We start from the raw sequence: 25,876 nt of genomic DNA, 5'->3' as shown, positions 1-25,876 counted from the left end.
TTTGTGGCCATCACCTGAATATCTTCCATCTGAACTCTGTTGCCCAAGCTAAACACGATTCTCTGGAGGGCCCCTACCAAAACTTTGCACATAGTTTCCATCTGGATCTGCTCCCTTTCTCTTCCAGTCTTTTTGCCTTAAGAATTCTTATTTATTCTTCAAAAAAGTGTAAGCATCATCTCCCTTCAGAAGACTTTCTGAGTCCCCCATCTCCACAGCTTCCAACCCCACTCCAACGTTAATTTAATCTTCTAGGCATCCTTCTGCAACCTCCATTAGCCAAAGCTCCATTATCACATTTATTTCATGTTATTATTTTTAAACATGTCTGTTCTCACTGGACTGAAGACCCTTTGAGGGCAGAGATTTTGTGACATACATTTTTGTATCTTCAGTGTTTAAGAGCAATGCCACGCTGTAGGTACTCAATATTTAGTGAATGAAGGAAGGAGTCAGGCCAGTGACCTGCCACCCTCCTCTGCAGTTCAGGGAAAGCCAACCCAGGTTCTTAGGTAATTCATTTCAGCCCAGTGTTTTGGAAAGTCAGCTGAAGCGCTGGCTGTTGTGTACCAGCTCTTGCCTCTGGTTAGGCTCTCTGTTGTTGTGTGACTCTGGGTCTCAGTTTCCTTATCTTCAATAAAGGGACAATAAAAGCATCTCCTCACAGGATTGTTGGAAGGGTTACAAGAGACAAAGCATCAAAAGCTCTTAGTACAGGGCCTGGCAAAAGATAAAGAAGGCGCCTCAAAGATATTCCTGTGTAAATGTTGAAAGAATGAATGAAAGAAATGACTTGAGGTTGCCTGTGCATTTATTGAACACCTATCATGTGTCCGGTATTGCGTTAAGTACATCATGCTAAGCGAACAGAAGCAACTGCAGCACACCTTAGTGGTGGAGAATCAAGGAAGGTTTTCTGAAGTTTGAGTTTTGATAGGGGAGGAGTTTGGAAAGGCGATAGCAACGGTGGGTACTCTGGACAGAGTCAGCAGGTCCCTGCTTGAAAGCTGTGTGCGAGTGGGTGGCTTAGTATCACACGAGGGTGCGCGTAAGGGCAGCTCGACGAAGTGGGCCGAAGCGCTGGAATCGAAGTTGAGTTCCAGTACTGTTTAGTTATCAGCCGCGTGACTTTCGCCAAGTTTACTAAAGCTGTCAGAACTTCCCCAACTGTAAAAAAGATTCTGTTACGAACAGTCACCCGTCAGTGTCCCTGAGAGACCACTTGACGGTGCGCAAGCCACGACGCACTCTATTCGCAAGGTCAAAAACGCCAAGGGCACTCAGTAGAGTTTCACCCGGCTCAAGCCAGAAGCGTCCCGGCCTGGGTTCTCTCTCTGAGCATGCGCAGTTGGCCCGTGGCGCGGCCCGTCAGGCACTGCGGTAGGCGCCCTAGAGGCTGGCAGGACCCTGACCCCAAGATGGCGGCGCCCAGTGAAGTGGACGCGGCTTCCTCGGGCGAAGGCGATGGCGGGGGCAGCGGCTTTGGATCCTGGCTGGACGGACGGTTGGAGGCGCTGGGAGTGGACCGAGCCGTTTACGGCTCCTACATCCTGGGTATTCTGCAGGAGGAGGAGGAAGAAGAGAAGCTGGACGCTCTGCAGAGTATCCTCTCTGCTTTCCTGGTAAGCCCAAACTCATTCCTTTAGCCTCTTGCCAGCTCCTGTCAGTACTTTGTATCCCCTTTCCTCTACCCGGTGCCCCAGAAGATTAGTGGTCTCACCTGGGAGAAGGATACTCTTCTGAGCTCTGGGCCGCGGGGGAAGAGAGTTGCTCCCCATCCAGGGTTTTGGGAAGCCGGAATGTGCAGGTGCATAGAAAGAAAGGGCTTTCCCTTATTTCGGGGGTCAAGGCCCTCTCTCATGCCCGTGGGTGAGTATTCTTCTAAAGGCGTTGAAATGTCTAAATGAGAGTTTTATCATAAACGTCTAACGACCAATTTCATTCCCATCCATTGACACTGTTCATGGCGGCGGGGTTGGGGAAGGAGGGGAATAAAGCGTTCTAGGATGTCTGTGCCTTTCAAGAGCAATGCCCAGGGCTGTCCCATGTCTAAAGCCTGCAGGAAGTACCCTCTCGGTTCCTATTTTGGAGGTAGGTGTCCAAAAAGGTAAGCTTGCGGTAGAGGTCTTGTGATGCTTAGGCAGAACAGAAGCAAATATTGTGCTTTATCCTTTATATTATTTAGAAATGCAGTGACCATTGTTGTGTGTGTTGTGGGGGGAGTAGATGTAGGAATAAGAGATCAGTTTTTAAAGAAGAGAGATAATCTTGACACTTAGCCTCTTAAAGCCAGATTCAGGAATTCAGAAATGTGTACTTTGAGCTGTGTCACCAAATTGTCCACTTTTCCTGATCATTTCTTCTGCCTTCATCTCCACTAACACTAGGTGTTTATTGATTGGGCACATGGTTGAAATATAACACTAGGACAGGTGTCCCAGGACCTACTGGTAAGGGACCCCTTTTTGTCCCAGAGCCTGCTCTGGTGAGATTGACCTATATTGGGAAAACTTTAACACAGCTTGTGATGCAGCTCATAACTTCAGTAGAAATACAACCCAGTGGCATACATTATTTTCTTGGACCCTGACATTGCAGGTTATAGGGAGAAAGAGTTGGAGGCAAGCAATTTACATTAGTTTTTATTTCCAACTGAGAAGTTTCTAAATACTCTATGAAAAAAAAAGGTTGAAGTAATTTTGGTACCCATCGGTACCAGTTCCCTGATCTATTATTTTCATGGTGTCATTATTTGGAGCTGTATGCCTGCTGATAAAGGCAGGCATGAATTTTGCCTTAAACTATTAAGTTTCTTTTTTCCTCCCCTTTCTTCCGCCTCCTCCTTCCCCCAACTCTGGTTCAAGCCATTGTTTCTGTCTAGTTGTGTAGGACACAGCTCCCTGGCCCATGCTGGTATTATGAGTCTTGCGCTCCACGGCTGAGGGGGTCAGTTGGCTGCTCACAGCAGCTCACAGCAGCTCTCGGCTGCCCTCCGCTCACGCTGGCTGACAGCCGCTCACACTGGCTGCTGGCCACCGGCTGCTCACCACAGCCCAGCTCCATGTTGAGCTGTTGTTCACAATCTTAGCTGTAGAGGGCGCAGCTCACTGGCCCATGTGGGAATCAAACTGGCAATCTCGGCATTAGAAGCACAGTGCTCCAACCACCTGGGCCACCTGGCTGGACCCTATTAATAGTTTCTTAGCATGAAAGTGATCAACCTTGGAGAATGTAGTAAGTTGAGTATATCGGCAGAGGAAGATTTCACAGAGGAGGGTTTGGACTCAGGTAACAGATTTTTGCTCCAAAAGAGTGAGGAAGACTGCCCTGACTTGGTGGGAATCCTTTCCCTGAAGCTTGCCAGGATGGATTCTGGGAATCTCACACAGGATTATTTCTGCAACCAGAGCCTCAGAAGAGAGACATACTCTATTCCGTGGCTCCCAAACCCTCTGGTGATTTCTTCTCACCAGCAGGGAGAGCTGTGCCCTCTGCATAGGTTTGGTTCAAATTGAGGGCCCTCTCAGGAAATTAATTAGTCTACTTTTCCAACTAGGAAGAAGATTCCCTCCTTAACATCTGCAAGGAGATTGTGGAACGATGGACAGAGACTCAGAATGTTGTTACCAAAGTGAAAAAAGAAGGTAGAGTTGGAGTTTTGATGTCTAACCTCCAGTGCCTTTTCCAACAACCTTTACTTTACAGCTGTCAGGGTGACAGTTTTTAGTTTTCTCAGTCGGATACTCATTTTCCCTAAGATAGTTTAAACTGGCAAACACCCAGCAGCTTACTTTAACTTTTCAACTGAATATTAGTTTCCTTTTCCCCTTTTCCACTTCAGCTGACCACAGTTATTTTCACTGTGGTTTTGCTTTTTTCTTTTTCATCCTTTTCCCACTGCCCCTTGTAGAGTTGCATTGTAGGTGTGGGGGCGGGGGGGGGGGAACGGTCAACTATATTTTCCCACCTCTGACCTTTTTCATATTCTCGTTTCACAACACAAATTATGATTGGTCTTTTCCTTTATTCAGCTAAAGCCGTCACCCTTTAAAATGAAAGAGAAGTGAGTGAATATACTCACCATTCGGATGCAGAAAACTCAAATCATGAAAAACAAACATTAATAAAATTTATTCTACACTGATAGTTCTCAGTCTTGACTGTACATTAGAGTCACTTGATGTACTTTTAAAAATGCCAGTCCCTGAGCCACACCATGAGCCAATTATATAAACATCTTTGGGGTGGGGGCCCAAGTATTGGTATTATGTTAGATGCTCCCCAAGATGATGCTAATGTGCAGCCAGGCAAGAGACCTGCTACTTGACACTATTGCGTCTTTTCTGGGAGAATGGAGAACTTAATAGTTGATTTTATTTTAAAATAATCTTAAGATTTCACCTGGTACAATTAGCAACATGAAAGGGACCAGCTTAAGTTGATTCTAGATTCCTTTTTAGGTTTCTGGGTTGAGCGAGAAGACAGTTGCATGTTTGGAGGCTTAATTTCCTACAGTTGTAATGCAGTGCTTTTCACCTTTTTTTGTTTTTAAGAGCAGAACTTCAATATGTAAAACAAGTAAAAGCAGAGCTCCTCTGATTGAAGATGATACAAGACCTAAAGCCTGGCCTGCATGGCCTTTCCTTGCCTTTCTCATTGGCCCTCGAGGTACCTCCTTTGAACCCCAGGGCTCTAAGGAGTCAGCAGATGCCCTTTCTTTTACTTCGAGCACTGTCTAGGTGGACTAGTGATGTGGTGAGCTTGTTTTTTCTCATACAACCTTGTTGTCCCTCCCTCCCTTTCCACCACCTCCCAGATGAGGTACAGGCCATTGCCACTTTAATTGAGAAACAGGCACAGATTGTGGTGAAGCCCAAGATGGTATCAGAAGAGGAGAAGCAGAGAAAAGCTGCCCTCCTGGCCCAGTATGCTGACGTGACAGATGAAGAGGAATATCCTTTTCGGAGTCTCGGCACCATTCCCAGAGGCTCAAGCCAAAACTGTTTACTGCTTTACAGTGAGCTTTGATTTTCTCTTCTAAAACGGCAGTGATCTGTGGCCCTTCATGGGTATGAGGAATAATGTTGGAAGAGTTGATACTAGACTAACATTTTCAACATGTGCAAGTAATCAGAATGTTCCTGAAAACTTAAGTGTAAAACAAACAATGCCTTAGTAATGGACCATTTATATTTTCAGAAAACAAGATAGAGCTGTGATTCTTGACCATTCTATGCAGTACCGTGTTGCGTACAACCATCTTTATATTCTTTCTCAGTTGATAAAGAACTAAGGCACAAAGAGATGAATGGGTGACCAGAGACATTCATAGAATTCGTGGCAAAATCAGAACTAGAACCTCGAAATTTTGGGGTGAAGGATTCCCAAATTTGAAGCAGTTTCATTTGAATCTTCTTTTTTTTTAAATACTCTGGTGACCACATAATTAAAAGTGAGACTGGACCCCCAAGCAACACCAGAAATCTGGAATTTGAGTGAGGACTGTGTAAAAAGAAAAGTGTTGCTAGAAGTAGGTTTACTTCCCTGTGACATTGACGTTTCTTTAGGAAATGCTTCGTTTCCTGAGCCCACTTGAATGGCGTGGACATCATACCAGAAATGTCAGCTGTCTAAGCACTAGTTTAGGAAAGAATTCTTAGGCTCTTTTGGACCAACTTCTCTTATAGTTTTCCCTCATGATTTTTCTTGCCAGGGTTGGCATAGCTATGGTTCCAATTACAAAATCTCATTTCTCAGGCTAGAAAAGAGTATGTTAAGCAGTGGTTCTCTGGAGGACTTGTAGAAACACAGATTGCCAGGCTCTACCTCCCAGAGTTTCTGATTTATTAGGTCCAGGGTGACACCCAAGAATGTGCATTTCTAGTAAGTTCTCAGGGAGTTCTGGGAACCACACTTTGAGAACCACTGTTTCACAGGTCATTTCACTGTCCGCTGGCTTCCAGGTAATGTGGCAGTCTGCCCAGACCAGCTTAAGTTTCTTTTCAGCCTCCAAGAGAAAAGGATTTTACAGAAGCTCTGAACAATCTTCCTCAAGTTGAGACTTCTAAAGATGATTCTTGGCTTTACTACCACGCCCCTAGCAGAGTCCTTCCATTCACTGCGCTTGTCTGACCCATCAGTTTAGTGAATGTTTTCTGATACCGGGTTGGGATATGCTAACCTTTGTTTTTCATCTGACTTTCCTTAACATCACTCACCGAAGCAGATGAGAAGGATGATTCAGGGGCCACCACTCTGAACATTGGTTCTCACAAGTGTATCCTTCTTTGTGTCCATCCCCATGTGTTTCTTTGTAGAATCCTCTTCAGGATCACTTTTTACTTTGCTGTCATTGCTGGGGGCTCCCTGTACTTTCAGGAATTCATGTCAGGCCGGTATTGTGAGCCCCATTTCTAGGACAGCCCTAACTAGTCAATTTAGCAAGAACTTTCCCCAAAGAAAGCACATTAACATGTATTGTGAAAAGGTTAGCTTAGAGGAAGGATTGCTCAGGGAAGTAGGAATCTGTATTCTCCGTGGATAGCCCTGGCTTTCCCAGCACTGTGGAAGCAATTAAAATAATATTGCAGTTTTGGTCTTTGTCCTCAAAGACCTTATAATTTGTTGGAAAGAGAACACAAACCAAATATTTTGAAGCTAAAAATATGGACAGATTGAAACATGAGCTGAGCAAAGTCACTTATGAGAAGCTTCCCAGAGAAAGTGGATTTAGAAATCCACCTCCATAAAGGTGAGAAGTGTGGTAGATTATCAGAGAAGAGGGATGGTAATTTTAGGGAGACATCGTTATTTTTAAAGGACTGAAGCAGAAATAAGATGTTTTAAGAGTAGAGAGGAGCTTAACAGGTTGTTTTTAAAGTTGTAAGAAATGAAGGGTAAAGTTTTTGGCTAGGTAGTTTTCTAACTGACTAAACTTACTATTTTATATCTTTTATAAATTCAGAGTTTGTGTTTGTCAGAACATGGTTTTCACTTAAGCTTTAGAGGTGTAGGAAAACAAATTGAAATAAAGTTTAGTAACGTTAAACAACTTATTTTACTCTTCAGGCATTTTAACCGTGCCTATTACATAAAAGTTTTGCCAGTTATATTAATATTCTATTCACTAAAACTAGCTTAGATACTCCAACAATAGTCTGCCATGGAATGATGTAAGCACTTATTCTGGAATGAAATTTCATTTTCATAAAATGTTTAGATAAGTCTGAATGAGATTTTTATCCTGGGGGTTAGTTTTAAACTTTTGTAATGGTAGTTTTAGGATTTCCCATTAGACCAAAGATAAATGTAAGGATTTAAAAAACAAAAACAAACTAGGAGTAGGTAGAGAGTATTCAACACTCAGCACGTAGAGGGGACAGCAAGAATGAGGAAAGAGAGCAGTAGCTGGGACCTGGGTGACCTCTGCCCTCATCCCTTAACTCACTGTAGCTCTGTTCCGAAACACCAATGTGGAAGATGTCCTCAATGCCCGAAAGCTGGAGCGAGACTCGCTTCGGGATGAGTCCCAAAGGAAGAAGGAACAGGACAAGCTACAGAGGGAGAAGGACAAACTAGCCAAGCAGGAGCGCAAGGAAAAGGAAAAGAAAAGGACACAAAGAGGGGAGCGAAAGCGATAACCTCAGTCCACTCTATCCTTTCTCCTCATGAACTGATCAAAGGGAGAGCTGGTTGTGCACATGCGTTATTTAAGAGAAATGAGAGAACATTGCAGAGTGATTTCCCGAGGCATTTACACTTTTGTTTACATGGTCAAAAGGAAAATGACAAACACTTCTAATTACAAACTGTGCCATGTCTCTTGTGGTGTGGGTAATCAGGTTATTGTTGATGCCTGTTCCGAAGATCTGGAATGGGGGCAACCTTTATATATTTTAGTACTGAAATCCTGTGCAACTTTTGGCCACTTTCAAAAGTCTTCCCTCACCTTGGATAAACAGCAGGAATATTCAGAAAGCTAAGTTACAGTTTCTATCCTAAAGGAGCAGAATCATGACCACTCCTTCCCTGAAATGAAATGTGGGAGTGTAAATTGCTTCAGAAGTAATATTCACCCCTAAATGTGTTATTTTACAGCTGGAATGGAAAGCTAATGGAGAGCCCTACCTGGATCCAGATTTTATGTTACATGGCAACAAACTAGGAAAATGAGAAGAAATTATTTGATGGATGTTCTAGACTTGAGAAAAAAAATTTTTAAAGTTCAGCTTATGGGAGGAAAAGAAGTATCTTTTTAAGTGGAGATAGTTACATTTTTCCTCGTCTAGGTTGTGAGTTTAAGGATGTGTGTCAGTATTGTGTGCAAGGATATCATTGTTAGCTAGATTCATTTTTTATAATCATGAATCCTCAATTGCTAGTGGAGATTTGAATGCTGGTTGGCCCTAAAGCATATGAGTATAAAGACCTGATAATTACAGGTTTAGAGAAACTAGAGGAACCACCCTTTTAAGGAAGAAACACTGGAAATCTCTGCTAACACAAAGATATTTAAGAGTGTACATAGTAGGAGCTCAACAATATAATTGACTAAGTAAATGGGAAAATTGCTTGGGAGAGTCAAAAGTGAGCAGGAACTCTCCATTTCTACTTTCTGTCACATTCAATTTTAAATAAGTCCTTTCTCTACTTTAGGCAACAGTCTTTCAAGAAGCCTACAGAGAGCAATTTCTCTGACAAGACAAAGTAGATACTGTATACCAGGGGTTAGCAAATTACTGCCTGCAAGTCACATTTGGCTCAGTCTGTTTCTGTGTGGTGCGAGCTAACAATGGATTTTACATTTTTAAAGGATTGTGAAAGAAAGAATATGACAGAGACCTTATGTTGCTTATAAAGCCTAAAATATTTACTATCTGGCCCTTCAGAGAAAAAGCTTGCCGACGTCTGTTTTATACCATTAGAGATTTTACCTTTGTGCAGAAGGTAAACAGAAGCATGGTTAAGGAAAAGATGTGTTACCTTTATCAACACTCCTATAACCGTGGCATTGCAAAAAATTTTTTAAAACCACCTTTTTAAAAAATAAACTTTATTTAAATCAGTGTCTTCTGATTTATTCTGATTCCTTCCAGCTATCCATAGAAATGAATTGTGTGTGGATAGTCTCTTAGGAATGTGTTAAATTTTACTTTATGCTTTGTTTTGATTAGCCCTAATCTTTTACTAGTAGAACCTCTTCCTGAAATCTATCAATTCTCTGCCTGTGAGGTTGGGTATTAGGAGATCAGAAAGATTACCTTGTTTTTTGCGTAGTCAGTAAATTTGCTTTGAAGTTCTTTGAAGTACTGTTGGAGTCTTACTTAGTTCTTTATGTGACAGTGGCAACAGGCTGTGACTATGATAGTGTACGAGAGAGCCTATTTTAATTTACTAACCCCTGATTTTGGATTTTTGTTTTCTTTATTTGGGTCTTTGAAACAGTCAGGTTATATCCATGGACCTCTGAAGGGTACTTCAATCTGCTGTAACAGTAGTCAATTCTTTCTTCTGGGACTCTATCCTGTATGTTGTAGTTAAGTGTACACTTGAACTAATGTTTAAACAGAAAAAAAGGATCAACTCATTAGGTAACTTAGGTGCTAATAAATCCTTTATGTCTAAAATGTTCAGTATTGCAAAGGGCAAATTTTAAACAACCACATCATCTATGGTATGATGACTTTAAGCCAGATTGGGATTTCAGTCATAACATTATTCACTGCATTATTCATAGCATTATTCAACTCTAAAACTTCATAGTAAAAGATTATTCGAGTGAAAAGGACACTGATATAATTCAAGGTAATTTTCAACCACGTTTATATAAAGTGCTTTTACTATTTAAAAAAATGGGAGTATGCCAAATTCTTTTGGATTAGAAATGATGAGAGCAGTAGTTTTATCAGTTCTACCACAAATCTTGTGTGATGTTAATTTTATAATGCTTTTATGTAATTCAGAAATACGAGTACATAAGAAACCATCCATTAGAGGGTATACCATAGAAAGGGACAATGAACCAATTTGAGAATTATCTACAGGGTGATGTGATTAACAAAATTTCAAGGAATTTTTGTGTTTGGTTTTTGTTCATGGACTAGTGTTTCATTTCTGAATTTTCATCCTGGTTTGCCTGGATTAGCATAAAGGCAGAGCAAAAATTTCATCTTTGAAGGAGGTAAGGTTAGATCCAAGCATATCTGAATGGCATTGCTTTACCAACATTATTACTTACATGTTAATTAGTAATGAAATTTAAAACTTAGCACCAGTTCTTATCAGTTACGTGAAATTTGTCTGGCTTTCTGACATGAATGAATCTTAAGGTTAGAAATAATACAAACATGCAAAAAATGGAAACCAAATATTTTCAACAAAGTAATTTATTTTTTTTCCTGAGAGACTAAATTCAGTACAATATTTGTTTTCATAACATCCAACATGTCTTATGTCAAACTTAACCACTTTCTATGCAGTGACTGGTGGGGTGATCTATTTTATTTGACTACCCTCAATGTAATTCATTTGGGTAGTTCTAAGGTATATCAGTGATCAAAATGTTTCTCCCTACAGTTACTCCTGCATTCTCAATCAGTTTCTTCTGCACATCATCTAAAGAAAATTTATGTGGTGTGATTACACTTTTTTTTTTTTTTTTTTAATACCAGGATTTCTAAAACTAGGAAAAACACCAACATTTAAAACATCAGTGTTTCTAGTCAAGGATAGTTCAAATAAATTTCATCAGTACATTATATTATAGTTTAACTCATGCTAGAAATGTTAAAACCCAAGATCTTCTGAGTCACATAATACCAACATTTCATATTAATGAATAAATTACTCGGGTTCCATACAAAGATATTATTAAGTGATGAGAAACAGAAAAAGCCAAGCTTACAAGAGCTCTTTTAAAAAAATACAGAAGCAAACTAATGAACACAACTACATAAAATATACACTAACCAATTGCAAACTAAAGATTAACCTTAAAAAAATACATTTTAGAACTTCGTGATACCCTCATAAAAGGCAGCAAACTAAGGGTACTGAAACAAGTCATTATTTTAGTTACTGTGCATCAAGTCTAAAAGATCCCGAAAAAGGAAATGTTTTGATTCAATTTAAATACTTTAAAATTGGAATTATTTAATAATTGATAGTGTAATTAAATTTTAAGAATGTACACAAATGATTTGAACAGGTTTTATATTCAGTAACTTGCATGGTTTTTACACTGGCACTTTTATCACTAATTTAGGAGAATCAGCTGCATTTCCCTCCATATATTTAGGCACTAAGATTTCAAATTTATAAATATGGTAGTATTTTAAATATTAAAATTTTACATGAATATTGGGTTCATCTTTGTTTTCCTTTGTTTCCTAGGTATTATCAAGTTATATAAGGAAAACACTTTTATATCACAATCGAAACTTGTCTTGCTTACTAGACTGTAGCCATAATTGGGTTACAGTCATTTAGAGTCATTATTTGGAATTATACTTACTAAGGCAGACCTAAATGAAACTTATCTTCTAGAAGAATTTCACTTTTGCATTTACCTGCACTGCAGAATGGGTTTAAGCAATATTTTAGCTGTTAGGAAATATTTACTTAAACTTATCTTTGACTACTCAGAACTCGTAGTCAAGTTTACCTTTGAGTTCACTTTAAACTGTATCTGATTCATTCCAAACAGAAGGTTTTTAAATAGAAGTTAGACTTCATTAAGGTACTAACTTTAAATCTGAAAGAAAATTAATGTACTGAAATTTTCAAGTTTGACAAGTTCATTAAAGTTTTTTAGCATGTCTTGATACATTTACTTATCAGCTTTTTAGTCTTTCTGCTGGCATTTCATTTCCTTAATGTTTGTTTGCGTCACCTCTCTGGTTCACTGGATTGCTACTATTTATGCTTTCATGGACTTTATCTTCACAGTTTACTATATCTTGTAAAGACTTCTCCACATCTGTTTGGCCAGCTGTACTGGCTGTTTTTGGCAAGGTCATCTGCAGTGCACACCACAGGGTAGTGCGTGCTTTCCGAGTAGCCACACACATCTCTTTAATTGCTGAAGCAAGGGCAAAAACATCTATAAAAGAAACATTCAGGGCCAGTTCACATTAGATACCATTTAAGTAACCCTTAATTCTTAAGACCCAGTGCTGTGCTACTAAATGATCAAACATTATTTTTATAAACGAAGGATGGGTATTGACTGAGCTAACCAAAGTACTTGACGTAATATTTAAAAGTGTTAATACTTTATTTCTGACTTGTATGACAACTATGCTTTGGGTAGAACACAGACTTTGACAGAGTTACTATAATTAAATGGATAGATCAAGGTACTTTTGGAGTAGATTATGTCGGCAGCATTTACCAATTTATTCTTTAGATAAGTGTAAATTATAGCACTCTAACCTTTTAACCTTAGAATCTGATTTTATTAACATTCAAACTATCTCATTGCCTTATCAGAAGAATTTGCATTAATATTTGTACCTCTGTCATCTTGGCATCTAGGAACTCCTTGCCTTTGTCGATTTGAAGCATTAACAATTTCATCCTTTCTACGTGACTGTACAATGTGAATGGACTCCAAGTGTCTATCAAGAGCAGTAGAGATATTGGCATGAAGGGGAGAGCTTCGAAGACGTTCCATTTTGCCTAGTAAAGTCACAACCTGAGGGAAACATTTTAAATTTTGATAAGGGCATGTAACCACATAGCCTTGTCATTAACTTAGGTAAAAACATATCTTCAATACTGTGTCCTGATATCATGCTGGAGGAAACAAAGATGGAAAGTCAGTCTTCAGTACCTACTTGTATATTAATTCTAAAATCTTTCAGGTAACCAATTAATGAGAAAAAGCAACAATGAAAAAGTCAAACATTCAAACATTCCTATGTCATTAACAGTAAATGCAAATATAGATCCGACACTGTTTTTGGCAGAGTAGCCTGCAAATAGTGTTGTGAGGAGGTATTATAATCTAAAGGGAAAAAAAATTAAGCTAAAGGGGAGAAGTCCTACACTGATTAATCCTGACCTCAGCAAGTCTTCTCTTGGCCTCCAATGTTTTCTTTTTGGAAATCACAAATATTCAGATAATGATATTGCCTAGTTGTAGTTTTAAGGCATCCCTAATCCAGAAAATACTTTTTTAAATTTATGTTGAAATAATACAGAATGAATCCTACGATTATCAGAACTAAGAAAAATTAGGAAGTCTCTCAATCTTCTGGTTAATTAAGCTTTAAAAAGGGCACTGATATATTAGATCAGTAAGGAGAATGTTTCATAGTTGTATATACCTAACTTGTTTCAAATTCTAATCTTGAAAGGTAGAGGAAAGAACTTTTTGAATAATTTCCTTTGGGAACTAAATGATTTAAAATTCGCATAAGCACTTGGTGTTTAGTGATTGAAGAGACTAGGAAAATACCTCTCTATTAAGAAGCTAAAGGCACCTGAATGAACACCTCTACCCTCACACTCATACATATTAAGTTTCTTTGGAATAAGTATATGCTGGTTCAGGCCCATGGAGAAAACAAAAGTGTACAAGTATTAAATATTTTGCTCCCAACTGTACAACCACCTAGATCCTTGAAGGGATAACAAAACAACAAAAGAAAAAAAAGATATTAAAAATAACTCCAGTGAACTATCAATTACATATTTTTAAAATAATCATTTTGAATAACTGATCAGTATAAAGAAATTTGCACTGGTGATTTTTAATAAACTTTAAAAATATTTTTTAACTAGCAACCTAGAGAGTAGTACATATGAAAATATTTTTGCCCTCTGTATTATTGATCTAATGTTGCTAAATATACATAAAACAAAATTATTGTAACAGCTATAAACATAACCTAAATTGATGGGATGCATAACCAAAGCTGGTAAAAGTGTATTTCTTAACATCCACAGTCTTTTTATTAGTTTCAGGTATACAAAGCAACATAATAGACATTTACACCCCTCACAAAGTGATAACCCCCCTCCCTCAAGCTGCTACCCCAGTGACATCTTACATAACTGTTAACAATACCATTGACTATCTTATATATACTCCACCTCCCGTGACCATATGTATTTATAGTTGACATACAATATTATTCTACTTTAGCTTCAGGTATACAGCACATTGGTCATGCATCTGTACAGTCCATGAAGTGATCCCCTTGATAAGTCCAGTGCCCATCTGGCACCTTACATACTCATAATCTTTACAACATTGTTGATTATATTCCCCATACTGTATTTTATATCCCCATAACTATATTGTGTCTACTAATTTGCACTTTCTAATCCAATATCCACAGTTTTCAATCCTTTAATTTATTGCTGAGAAATGTATTATTAAGAAAAAGGAATTTTAACTTGGAACAGTTTTAAGAAAAAATCATAAAAGACTGAAGTTTTTATTAACATAACATCTGGTTGTAACCCATATCAGTATCTGACTATACCATTGATAAATTCCACTGTACAAATTTACAAATTTGATAAAAGAATCCCACCTAAGGCTGAAAGCTAGGTAAAATCAATCTTTTTCCACTGAAGTAGTTCATATCTATATTTTAAAGACAGTATGGTAAAAGTAAGAAACTGATGTTCAATAAAATAGACTGTTATGTTGATTTTTATAATTCCAAAAATTATTCAATCACAGAAGCATTATATTTCACTGCATGCTTTTTCTCAGACATTTTCATCAGATTCTTTTTGGAAAATAGTTTCACTTTTTAAGAGAGGAAGGTCAAAAAAGAAAAAAGAATTTATTATAGTTGATTAGAAAATTCTGAAATTATAAGAGATAATAGGAATAATAATTCGTTAAATTACAAAAGGACTTAACGTCAGGATTCTTTACGTTTGATTTGAAATGATATACTACTTTTCCAAAACAAGGCTATTTTATAAAATTATGCATACCTACATACTTGTTTGTCAGTATTTAATACACTGCTGTGTATACTTAATGTTTGTTGAATTACATGAGTGCAGGGTTAAGAAAATTAAATATGGTAATTCCCTGTTAATTTATCATCTTTATAATGCAAGCACAGCTTGCTCATCAAGCTAGAAAACAAATGCTTGTGACAAAGAAATGGGACTTTCCCTATAAATAATATTCAAAATGGTTTTTGCTTTAAAAAATTTCTTTCTGTTGAGGATTAGCTCCACTGCCAATTTGGGTTTGAAGGGGAACCATTTAAGTTACTAAACTTACTTTTTAAATGAATGAGGGGGGCTATTTTCCCTTTCCTAAATATTAATCATAGTTCTAGGACCAAACATGGAAAAGAATATATTTCAGAGAGTTACAGATAAATGTGATTTAAAAATCCTTTAAAACTCTGACTTGTTGAAATGTTTTAAAATCTTATTAAGCAATTTAAAAATCCACTATTGGATGTTTTTATAGCTTACCCTGGCTTGTTCTCGAAGTTCATCCACAATTAAGCGATCAACTCTAGATGGATTGGAAGTCAGCCTTGGAATTGGAGTATTGTTAGTACTGGATACTTTTTTTCCTGGGTAATTCTTGGCAAGGGCCAATTCAGTCTGTAAAATATTATAATTTTTAGGTGCTGAATTTTCCAAATATGATTCAATTGTGAATATTTCTCATAGGCCTAAGCAATAAATTGAAAATTACTCCCTTAAAAACTGTTTTGGTATCAAAAGGCAGCAAATACAAACCACAGTCCCACAGTATTTTTCTGTCATACTTAATAAATAAAATACTTGAACACTCCCAACAGTTTAATACTTTAAAAATTCAAAGAAATTAACTTTTAACCCATTAAGGAAAAAGTCTACTTCATAGGCAAAATGAACTTTACATAAGTAATTTTTTTTTTAAATCACAAGCTTTCTTAGTCTAAGTCACCTAATTAATTTCTTATAGTCGTGGACTTAACAAATACTACTTATTAGAGAATTCGGCTTGGAAATAAGGCAAGTACTCAAACTACACTAAGGTAAACAAAATGAAGATAGGCAGAGGGACACGCTGCCTATCTTCTTAAGTTACTTCTAAATGGATAGCTTTGTGTTACCTTTTTTCTCTCCTTTTCTAATGCTCGCCATTGTTCATAGCACTCTTCTAGACGAATATGAAGTTCACTGGCTGGTCCACTACGGGTTTTAATTGGTCTTTGAAGTCCAAGAGTTGGCACGAAACCAGAAAAGGAATTATCACCATACATCATATCATTAAAATAAGGATATAAATGGCTTAAGTCATCATAAGGAAACAAATCATAAGACTCCAACAGTGGAACAACTGAATGGCCAAATGGGTGGGTGGATCTTAGGGGAAACCCACTTGAACCAAGTTGTTGAAAACTCTGATTATGCCTTAAATCTCCCATCATGTAATTAGAAAAGCATGACGCCTGTGTGTGATTCACACGGCTATTAATATTGTTGTCTCCACTTCCCTGTCTGTGGCTATTAAAATGACCCTGTGCCTCCAACAGATCTTGGTATGTATTTTGAGATAAACCATCTAAATGCTTTGGACCTTCCTGAAGATCATAATGCGCACTCTGGGGCTTGGCTTGAAAATTATGTTTGTTTACATTTTCAGTGATCCCATACTGCTGAGCTGAATAGTTATCACAAAATCCATTTGGTTGCTTTAGTTTTTTATCAGTAACCGATTCAAAGAGGTTTTCTTCTGCAGTCTTTGTCAGTCCTTCCATGTGATTGACAGATTGAATTCTTTCTGCACCATTATAATTAAAATCAAGACTAGTAAATGCCGAAGGGTTTTCTTGGCAATACTTCTGAAATAAATTGCTAGTTGGGTTTAAATTTGTGGATGATAGTTGGGGGAAATCTGAAGAATGGTTAGAACCTTTTGAAGCTGCACTTAAATGACTACTTAATTTCATCAAGTTACCTTGATTTCGATAAGGAATAAGAGTGTTATTTTTTGTTTGGATATTCATCCAAGTTGGTCTATTTAAGTTGATACCTGCTGCAGATGTTGCTGAGTTTGACAATAAATTCACTGATTTAAAATACTCAGAATTTGGGGGGTCAGGTTTAGCAAACTGTTGCTTTTCTGTGACATTAGCAAAATCATTATTAGCTGGACAAGCTGTGTGAGGTTTTAGTCCATATTCTGATTTTAAGCCAAAATCAGCAGTGAATGCTGCTTCCTTTGCAAACTGTTTTTCTGCCAGGTGTGGTGTAGTTTTTGGAAATGTGAAATTCTGTTGGTCAGGTATTGTCTCCTCCATTTTTTTCTGACCTGCTGGTTTAACCTGAAATAACTTTGTGTAGGTATCTGTTTCTACAGTTGGTGTTTCAGGTGTGCCGTTGGCTAATTTTTTACTATCTTGGACACTAAAATTCGAACACTTATTAAGCTTAGCCTTATTAGGATGAGCATATTCTGGATATCTACAATAATCTGCATTTTCATTGTATCTATTAAATTGGGAAAGAAAGATTTCTGCCCTTTTCTGCTGTAATGGTGCTTCAAGACTTTTAACACACATTTTCTCTCTTCCGTAAGGGTAAGTATCAACTCCTGATTCTTTCATGATGTCAGACAGACCAGCTTGTGGTGCGAAGCAGTTTTTGATAAATGGATATTCTTGGAATGTTGTCTTAGCTGTATCATTTGTCTGAATATTGTAATAGTTAGAATGATCGCTTCGTGAAGGGTACATCCATTGTTCTTCAAGGTCTAAACCAGTAAATCCATGATAAAGTTCATCTATTTTTTGTTGTGGTGTGAGATTACTATTATGCAGGTATTGCTTTTCCACTGCTGACATAGTTTCACCACTATAAAAAGCTTGCTGAGAGATGGCTGTATCTATTGGCCTTTTGGTTTCTGTTAAGAGGTCATGGTGATCTGCATATCTGCTTGTGTTCAATGGCCAAACTGACTTTAAATTGGAGGAGCAGGTCCTAGAACAAGTAAATATATTTAATTACAACTTAGGTTTTAAGACTTTATCTCCTCAGTGGAGAAGGAAAGGTTTTCAAAAACATTTATGTTACCCCCCTCACCATTCTCTAATCCTTTCCAACCTTGCCTTATAAGCTACCAAATAATTGACATCCAAATAATTATCTATCACTTGAAATGTGCTATTTGCTCTATAAATGATGTATTTTAATCTTAACATGTCTTCACTATACTTTGCCAAGAGTCACTAACTAAGGCCTGAGGCTGATGACTGCATGATCTTACATAAATTTTTCATCTATTGTAAGCAGAAAACAAGTTTTTCCTTTAATTAGGTTATTAACATAATACAAGTGGTGTTGACCACAATTTTTTCAATGAAAAAAGATGTATTTTGCTCAAACTATTATTGAAATTAAAATATTTTAATTGGTTACATGTGTGCTACATATTTCCCTATTTATGAAATATGGCATTTGGGTAATATGGCTTTCATACCCAAATAAAACAATTAAAGCATATTTAAACATTTTTTACCAGTGAATAAAATCCACATGGATTTCTGGAAAGCAGAAACGATAGTTTTATTCTTTGGGATATAGATATAAAAGCTCCTTGGAATTTATACTCTTTAAGCCAAATTTTAGCTCATGAACTCATGGGAAATAGCTCTGAATTATGCAAGAGTAATTTTCCAAATGAAAGTTCTTAATAGCAAATCAAACCTTAGATTGAAACTTTCAATTGTATGGCAAGGACCTTAACAAATCAAGGCTCCAAAAAACAGATATTTGAATTAAGATGTCTACTGTCAGATGATCCTTTATTAAGTAAAAATAAAAGTTAATAGGGTAATCTACTATATGTGAATTTGAAAGTTTACTGTACACTATATAGCTTATATAATATACTAACCCATCAGCAAAATATGGCTGTGACTTATCTTGTTCTTCCAAAATGTTAGACACAAGTCCATATAAGTCTGTTTCACTGCCATAGTCATTTCTTTCTGTTTGAATCCTACAAATAAATATTACATGTAAGTTATTTTACTCACAATGAAATACAATATATTGATTTTTATTTCCAGAGTTATTCTACCATTATTTTTCTATAAAATATTTGGATTGAATCTATACCATCATTTCAAATAAAGAGGGAACAAGAACTCAAGAATAATTTCTCCTTTAGCATACTGTCTATGCTACATAAATATTTCTCCTCATTTCAAATCCTATGTCTAGTTCACAATGTATGCTTACCTCTTATTTTTCCAAAACACATGCTATTCATTTTAGGTGACCAAAATATAAATCTCTGACCTATGATACTTAGTACCTTGGCTGCTCTTGAGAGCATGTCTGGTTCTATTATACATCATTCCATCAACAGTTGCTCAGTTTTTTTCATTGTGATTTGAAAACCAGATGGACCCATTGCTCTCTTTTTGTGTCTCTTTATACTAAATGCTGGATTAAAAAGTGAAATGTGATATGGTTATTGTCAATACTACAGTGATATTGCAGTTCCTTAAAAGTAACATATTTGGGGGCTATCCCTAAATCTTTGCCAAAGAGATCACTGGAGTTCCATGTACCTGAAATTCTACCTGGTGACTTACTAATACTGTCTAAATAATACAAAATGTAAAAAGCAAATGATGGAAAATTGGTGCCTTTTTACCTCCTGTGGATTTGGAGTGATTTGTTCCTAGAAGTAATATGTTGTTTTAAATTGTAACTTCTTGTTTTCTCATATTTTATTTCTAACATTTCATAATATTAGAAGATTTTAGAAATAATACCTTATATTTGCACGAAACTCAAACATTTCATAACACAAGAAGGGCAAGTATTAGTAATCATTCAGCTGTTGAATGAATGATCATTTATGATATTAAGAAACTTGTATTTTGCAAGGGTGTATGATTTGCCAAACTTTATACGTGCTAAACAAAATGGTCTGCCAACAAGTCTAATGCTTTTTCTACTACATGTTATCTCACAAATATTCAATATAAAGTTTTTCTGTATAATAGCATATTAGTATATATCTAGAAAAATATTCAATGTAATATATACTAAACTATTAATAGTTGTTACTGGGAGATGAGGAGGCAGTGTTAAGGTAGACTTCTACTTTCCCTTATATATTTCTGTAAAGTCTTAATTTTTCAATGAACATGTATCAACTTAAAAAATACTTTTGCTTTTTATAAAATTATGTTAGTCTTTCTAAAATCACTATTTTATAGAGAATTTACAAAAAAATTAAAAATTTTAACAATTTTTAAATAAGATTTTTAAAAGAATTATTTCCTGCTTATACTAAACACACATCAGCCTCTATCAACTGCTCCCTTGTGTATAATTAAAATAAATGTAGATGTCAGTCCCTTAGACTTCTCTTTGCAATAGGCTCCCATAATATTTTATACTTCCTCTTTTTAATCTCACTATACTTGCAGTGCCTAGCAAGTCATCATCATCATCATTATTGTAAGATCTATAAAGGCAGGGATAATATTTGCCATGTTAATGCTAATATTCCCAGTAGGAGAGAATCTGATTCGAGTAGGCCCTTATTATTGGTGGAATTGAGCAGAACAATAATTAAAAGTATCTTATGTTTGATAAAATCCTGTTTATTGTGTACGTGTGAAGGAAAAAAATTTAGAATTGGATGAAAAAAAATCTAAAAATTGTGACTCATTTATATATCTTTCAAAAGAGAACTTAAGATTTACTCACTAAGGGTTGTCTCTAATGAATAAAAAAAAAGTAATAAGCTAACAATTATATACACATGACTTCCCAGTTGAGGGTTTCCTAAAAGTTTGATAAACATAACATTATAATGCCATAGTATAAAAATTAAAATGCTGATCTAGGGAACAAAGAGCTAATCCTATATAATCAAACTAAAAACACTTTACTTAGCCAGAGAAATATAATTTATTAATTTACCTGTTTTTTACATTGATCTGAGAATTAGAAGGCTGTTTAATATCATCTCCATAAGTAGACCATGGTGCATACAAAAGTGAAGAATCTACAGAACTTGAATATTCTGTAGATGAAGAAAGTGGAGTATAGGTCTGCCTTAAGTCAACATTGTCTTCACTCTGAAATTTTAAAAAAATTAGACACATCAATACTATATTTATTACAGAATATTAGTGATATAATACAAAATAGGAGGAAATAACACATGCGTAAGAGCTGGGAGACAAAATCAAATCTAGACTTACTTAAGCTTACTTTACGCTAGGGGTTGGCAAATTTTTCTGTAAAGGGCCAGATAAATATTTTAGGGTTTGCTGGCTGCTACGGTCTCTGTTGAAACTCTTCAACTCTGTTGTTGTAGCACCAAAGCAACTACAGACAATATGTAAATAAATGGACAGGGTTGTATTCCAATAAAATTTTGTTTATAAAAACAGGCTCTTGGCAGATGTAGCCCTTGGGGGATACTTCTTGCTTATCCCTAGTATAAAACACCTACAATTTTTGCAGTTTTAATTTTTTGAACAGAGGAGCATAATGTGGAAACTATCAATGTTACTTTTAATAAATCATTTACAAAACTCAGTCTTAATGCATTCAATCTGTTAAAAAAGTTAATGTACATTTATATAGAATTTCAAAGAAATTCCATATATGTTATTGTATTCAGTCAACCTTGTGATACGGGTATTCTATTTTAAAAGTGAGAAAACTGAGGCTATAAGTTAGTGAGCCAATAGCTAACAAAACTAAAACCCAAACTCAAGGTCTTCTTAATTCTACTCTAGGACCTTTTAAAACAGTATCTTTAATTTTCAGTCTCTGTTTCCAAGAGATTGCAAAATGAGATGATATATAAAATGTTATGATCTTTTCAGAAATTTTAAAGATATTACTTCAATTAGAAGAAAAATACTAGTTCATTTTTTTCTTATGACACTTCTATAATGAACTTTGAGTAAATGCAGTAAAACATTTGAATTTTAAGATTTTAATGAATTATTTAAAATCCTGCCTCCTTACAAAATGGATTGAGGTACACTGAAAAATTTAAAAATACTTTAAATAGTAGAATGAATTTAATAAACAACAAATAAAAAAGATTAAGCGTTTAGATGTATTTTATTCTAGAAAAATGCTTCTTTAAAGACGTCTGAAAGTATTTTTAACTGTGCAAATAGGAACTACTAAAACCTGAGATGTAATAACGATAATATCCAAACATAACACAGTAGAAATTATATTTTCTTATAAATACAGAAGAGATATAATACTGGCTAAAAAATTTTTCTAATTGCTTTTATTATTGGTCAAAATTTATACACTGAGAGAAGACATACTTAGATCAAAGTATTCCTAAATTTTTGTTCTTCATAGACATAATTGAAAAACAACATTTAAAATATATGACACTGAGCTTATACTATAGCAATAAAATATGAAAATTAACACCTTCCAATTATCCAATCTCCAAGAATCTCAAATATTTTACAACCATTTGCTTAAATTGTGGTTATGGTGATTGTTTGAACTATACAACTTTCTTGTTTATAGCTTATATTATGATGACTAGTCTAAAGCTGGGGAAACTGAGGCACAAAAGAAATTTTGCTAAGAGTGCCACTAAAAACTACCTTTCCAGATGTTAGAACTTTTACAAAAGCTTTTACCTTTAGAACCTTTCATAATTTTTTCTTTTAATTCTGAAGTTTTTATCATAGGCCCACCTTGACTCTTTTTTAGGTGTGAAGTATCCAAAGCGACATAAATAATTGTTCATCTTCTTGAAATATTTGCTTAAACAAAAGGAGCATTTTCAGATTATGTAATAAGGAGGTAAATAGTGTTGGAAACTAAATATATATTGGGAGTATTTTTTCAAATATATTTCACATTTAAAAATAAGTTTTCAATAAAAAAATGAATCCTTTTAAAAGATTGATTTAAATTTCAGGTTCTAGGATAAAACAAGCAACTAAAGTAATGTGGTGGATTCAAACATAAATACCTGGATCCTTTTCAGTTAAAACATTTATGGAAATTAAATATGCAAATACTTGGGGTTGGCATATTAATTAGTCTGGGTAACTTCAAAATGCATCACTTATATCCTTGATATACTTAAAACAACTGAAATTAAATTCAAGTAAATTTTAGTAGCGATGTTAACATTACAGAGAGCAGTGGAATGCTGGTCTTGGCTGTGAAAAATCTGGGTTCCACTTGGTCTTTGTCACTTAGAGCACAAAACAAGCTCTGTGAGCCTCAGTTTCTCAGTCTGTACAGTGAGCACAATACAAGATTGTAGTGTGTATTAAATAATTTATTTCAGGATATTGTTAATATATAATAACAATATCAACATTGATGTCCTGCTTAAATGATTTCAAGTAAAAATGACTTACATTGCCCTAAGACTAATAATTTAACATGCCTAACAAAATTAAATGTTTTAGGTGAGGTAAAAGGTAGCACATAATGTAAGACATTGTTAAAGACAGATAATAAAGGAGGGACAAAAATCTTGTATTTAACAATAAATGTTTGAAGGAAAAAGTATTTTAAGGTCTCAGTAAGAAAATATGGATTTTCTTACATATCTGGCATCATGTGATGCTGAACACAAGATGAAAGCAAGAATCAGTGAAAAAGCTTATTATTTTTAAAGCAAAACATGTATTATGTAAAAACTATTCAAACTGTTACGGCTTTTTGGTTCTAAATGGAGCAATTTAAACACCAATATGAATCGGCTCGGGTAAACGGATCTGATTCAGAATAAATCCTCAAACACAGGGCAATTGATTAATGCACCTGAGATTTGTAGGAATCATAGAAGGAAGTGGAGCCGGTCAGCATCACGCTGTTGAACACATCCGTTAATCTGCTGGCGTCGGCACTGAGGTTCCAGCAGCGATTCGCACCTCCACGGAACGCTACCTTGGGCTGCACGAACAGGAAACCAGAGAGAGACATCACGCAGTGCGAAGTCACGGCCGAAACGGCCGGCGGATGACTGTTCCCCTCGACTGTTCCCCTAGCACAATTCGGAATCCCCGACGACGCTAATTTGGAGCCTGCGCTTCGGTCGCTGGGATTCCCTGCCCTCAGGCTGTCTGCGGGTCGACGCAGAGGCGCCGCCCTCACCCGCCCACACAGGCCTACCCTGCGGGCCACCACCTCAGCGCCGCCGCTGCCCGACGTGGAGGCGACGGCTGTGGCGGCGGCGGAGGCAGCCGGGGCGTCCCTAGTCCCACCCGGTCCGTCCTGTCAGCCCGCACCGCGATCCCCAGTTACGACCCGACCTGTCGCTTCGCTCCTGCGCAGGTCCTGGCGGCACGGCCCGGACGCCCCGTCGGGGCTCCTCACCAGCGACCTACCCTCTCCCGCCCTGCCGCGGCCTCCTCAGAGAACCCCATGTGCGGATGCACCCGTTCCTCAGCCTCTCCTCACCGTCGCCATCCTCCAAGCCTGGCCGCCACCCGGACCCGGACCGTCCCCACCGGTTACCTCAAGTCCCTCCCTCAGGCCTGAGGGGTGAAGGGGCGGCCAGAGGTCTGCCACTCTCACCTCCATGGGGCCCCCTAGCCCCTCTGGGACTAGGTACAGCTTCTGGGGTACGGGGGCGAGGGGGGCGTCGAGGCCCGGCTCCCTCTGCCCGCACCCCGCCGCTGCCGCCACCGCCGCCGCCCCGGGCGCTGCCTGGAGCGGGTCTGTGGGCGGGGGAGTGGGGGGTCAAAGCAAGGGAAGGATGGGCGGGGGGGACAGGCCGTTACATGCCAACCCCGGCACGCGACTCGCCACCGCCCCGCCCCGCCCCCTCTTGTGAGGCCCGCCCCCCGCTTCGCACCCCCTCATTGGCCCGCTGCCCAGCCAATGGGCAACTGCCTCCAGGGCCTGTTACCTCCTAGAGACAAGGCCAAGAATGGGCGGTTAGCGGCCCTCGCTCTCCTGCAGCTTTTGAGCCTTTCCCGCTCAAAGTAAACGTGTCCGGGATTGGCCCAGACTGGCAAGCACTAGCCCGATGATTGGCTAATAGGGCAAACAGGCGGGGCGTAGAGAGTGGGGAAGGAACGCGGGTCTACCGGGTGTGAGAAGTGAGAAATAGCTCAGCAACTGGCTGACAATCCTAAACCTATCCGCTGTGAGCCTTGTGCCAACATTTCATGTTTGCCCCTTGCCCCTCCCCAATTCCCAGAATCCTTTGGAGCCACCCAGAGAATAATAGACGTGTGCTCGTTTACAGAGGGTGAGGGACCCCTTTTGGAGCTGCCTGTTGGGACTCCCTTCCGAGGGAGAGCCGGTCTCTGTCGTCAGCCCCAGGCTACAGTGGGTGTGAAGGCATTTTGCTGTTAATATAACTCTTGAACAAAGTACACTTATCCGCACCCAACCAGTCATTTACGTTGGCAGTCCCATTTGGGGATGTGGTATCTCAGAAAAATGCGAGTTTTTGTCTCCAATGCTAAAAAATTTTTTGTGTGCACTGAAATATTGAAGTTGATAAAAGTAAACACAGTAAGCACCTCTAAGGTGTTTATATTTAAAACGAAAACTTGAGAGGCACTCAGTTAAGTGGAAGATGTTCTTATAACTCAGGCACAAATAGAAATAGGGTAGTCGGATGAGTTTTATTGGCCCATATTGTCTTCATAGTTATTTTGGATCTCTACTCAGTTTTGGTTTTAGAAAGCTGACCAGGTGATGTGGCTGTACCAATTACATTTCTTTCCCTACCTCACCCTTAAGTTGCTGACACGGAGCTCATTTCTCCTCCTTGCATTGAGAACTTACTATTCTCTGTCTCTCTCCTGGCGTACCAAGAAGAATTTGAAAAACTGTGCATCTTCTTATATATCTTTTTCATTGTAATAAGATATACATAAGATTTACCATTTTAATAATTTTCTTT

At 37.6% G+C, this 25,876-nt stretch overlaps 2 protein-coding genes across 2 annotated transcripts; one reads left to right on the top strand and one right to left on the bottom strand.

Annotated features, from left to right (window-relative positions):
- Positions 1-1,380: 1,380 nt before the first annotated feature.
- Positions 1,381-9,065, top strand: CCDC43 (coiled-coil domain containing 43). Its single transcript, XM_019752313.3, has 5 exons — positions 1,381-1,622; positions 3,557-3,644; positions 4,817-4,952; positions 6,219-6,277; positions 7,453-9,065. The coding sequence occupies exons 1-5, from the start codon at positions 1,419-1,421 to the stop codon at positions 7,638-7,640; spliced, it is 675 nt and encodes a 224-aa protein (XP_019607872.3). The 5' UTR covers positions 1,381-1,418; the 3' UTR covers positions 7,641-9,065.
- A 2,805-nt stretch (positions 9,066-11,870) lies between these two features.
- Positions 11,871-24,383, bottom strand: MEIOC (meiosis specific with coiled-coil domain). Its single transcript, XM_088801843.1, has 8 exons — positions 24,345-24,383; positions 23,779-24,231; positions 20,926-21,083; positions 18,875-18,979; positions 16,089-16,185; positions 15,457-15,591; positions 12,514-12,694; positions 11,871-12,100 (listed from the first exon to the last, which is right to left on the bottom strand). Exons 1-8 carry the CDS (start codon positions 24,381-24,383, stop codon positions 11,871-11,873), a joined length of 1,398 nt encoding a protein of 465 aa, XP_088657969.1.
- Positions 24,384-25,876: the final 1,493 nt, after the last annotated feature.

The sequence above is a fragment of the Rhinolophus sinicus genome, chromosome 12 (assembly GCF_057876585.1).
Source record: "Rhinolophus sinicus isolate RSI-liver-muscle chromosome 12, RSI-T2T, whole genome shotgun sequence".
In the NCBI taxonomy this organism is placed as follows: Eukaryota; Metazoa; Chordata; class Mammalia; order Chiroptera; family Rhinolophidae; genus Rhinolophus; species Rhinolophus sinicus.
This window is presented reverse-complemented; position numbering and strand designations above follow the sequence as displayed.

Excerpts from the sequence above, each read along its gene's own strand:
- MEIOC (XM_088801843.1), bottom strand. The coding sequence starts at position 24,383 with ATGGGGTTCTCTGAGGAGGCCGCGGCAGGGCGGGAGAGG. Across the intron at positions 18,980-20,925 it reads CAGATCAATGTAAAAAACAG|GATTCAAACAGAAAGAAATG; the intron begins GTAAATTAATAA and ends ATTTATTTGTAG. Across the intron at positions 16,186-18,874 it reads CAGCCATATTTTGCTGATGG|ACCAATTAAAACCCGTAGTG; the intron begins GTTAGTATATTA and ends TGGACTTCAAAG.
- CCDC43 (XM_019752313.3), top strand. The coding sequence starts at position 1,419 with ATGGCGGCGCCCAGTGAAGTGGACGCGGCTTCCTCGGGCGAAGGCGAT. Across the intron at positions 1,623-3,556 it reads GTATCCTCTCTGCTTTCCTG|GAAGAAGATTCCCTCCTTAA; the intron begins GTAAGCCCAAAC and ends TTTTCCAACTAG. Across the intron at positions 6,278-7,452 it reads GAACATTGGTTCTCACAAGT|CTCTGTTCCGAAACACCAAT; the intron begins GTATCCTTCTTT and ends AACTCACTGTAG.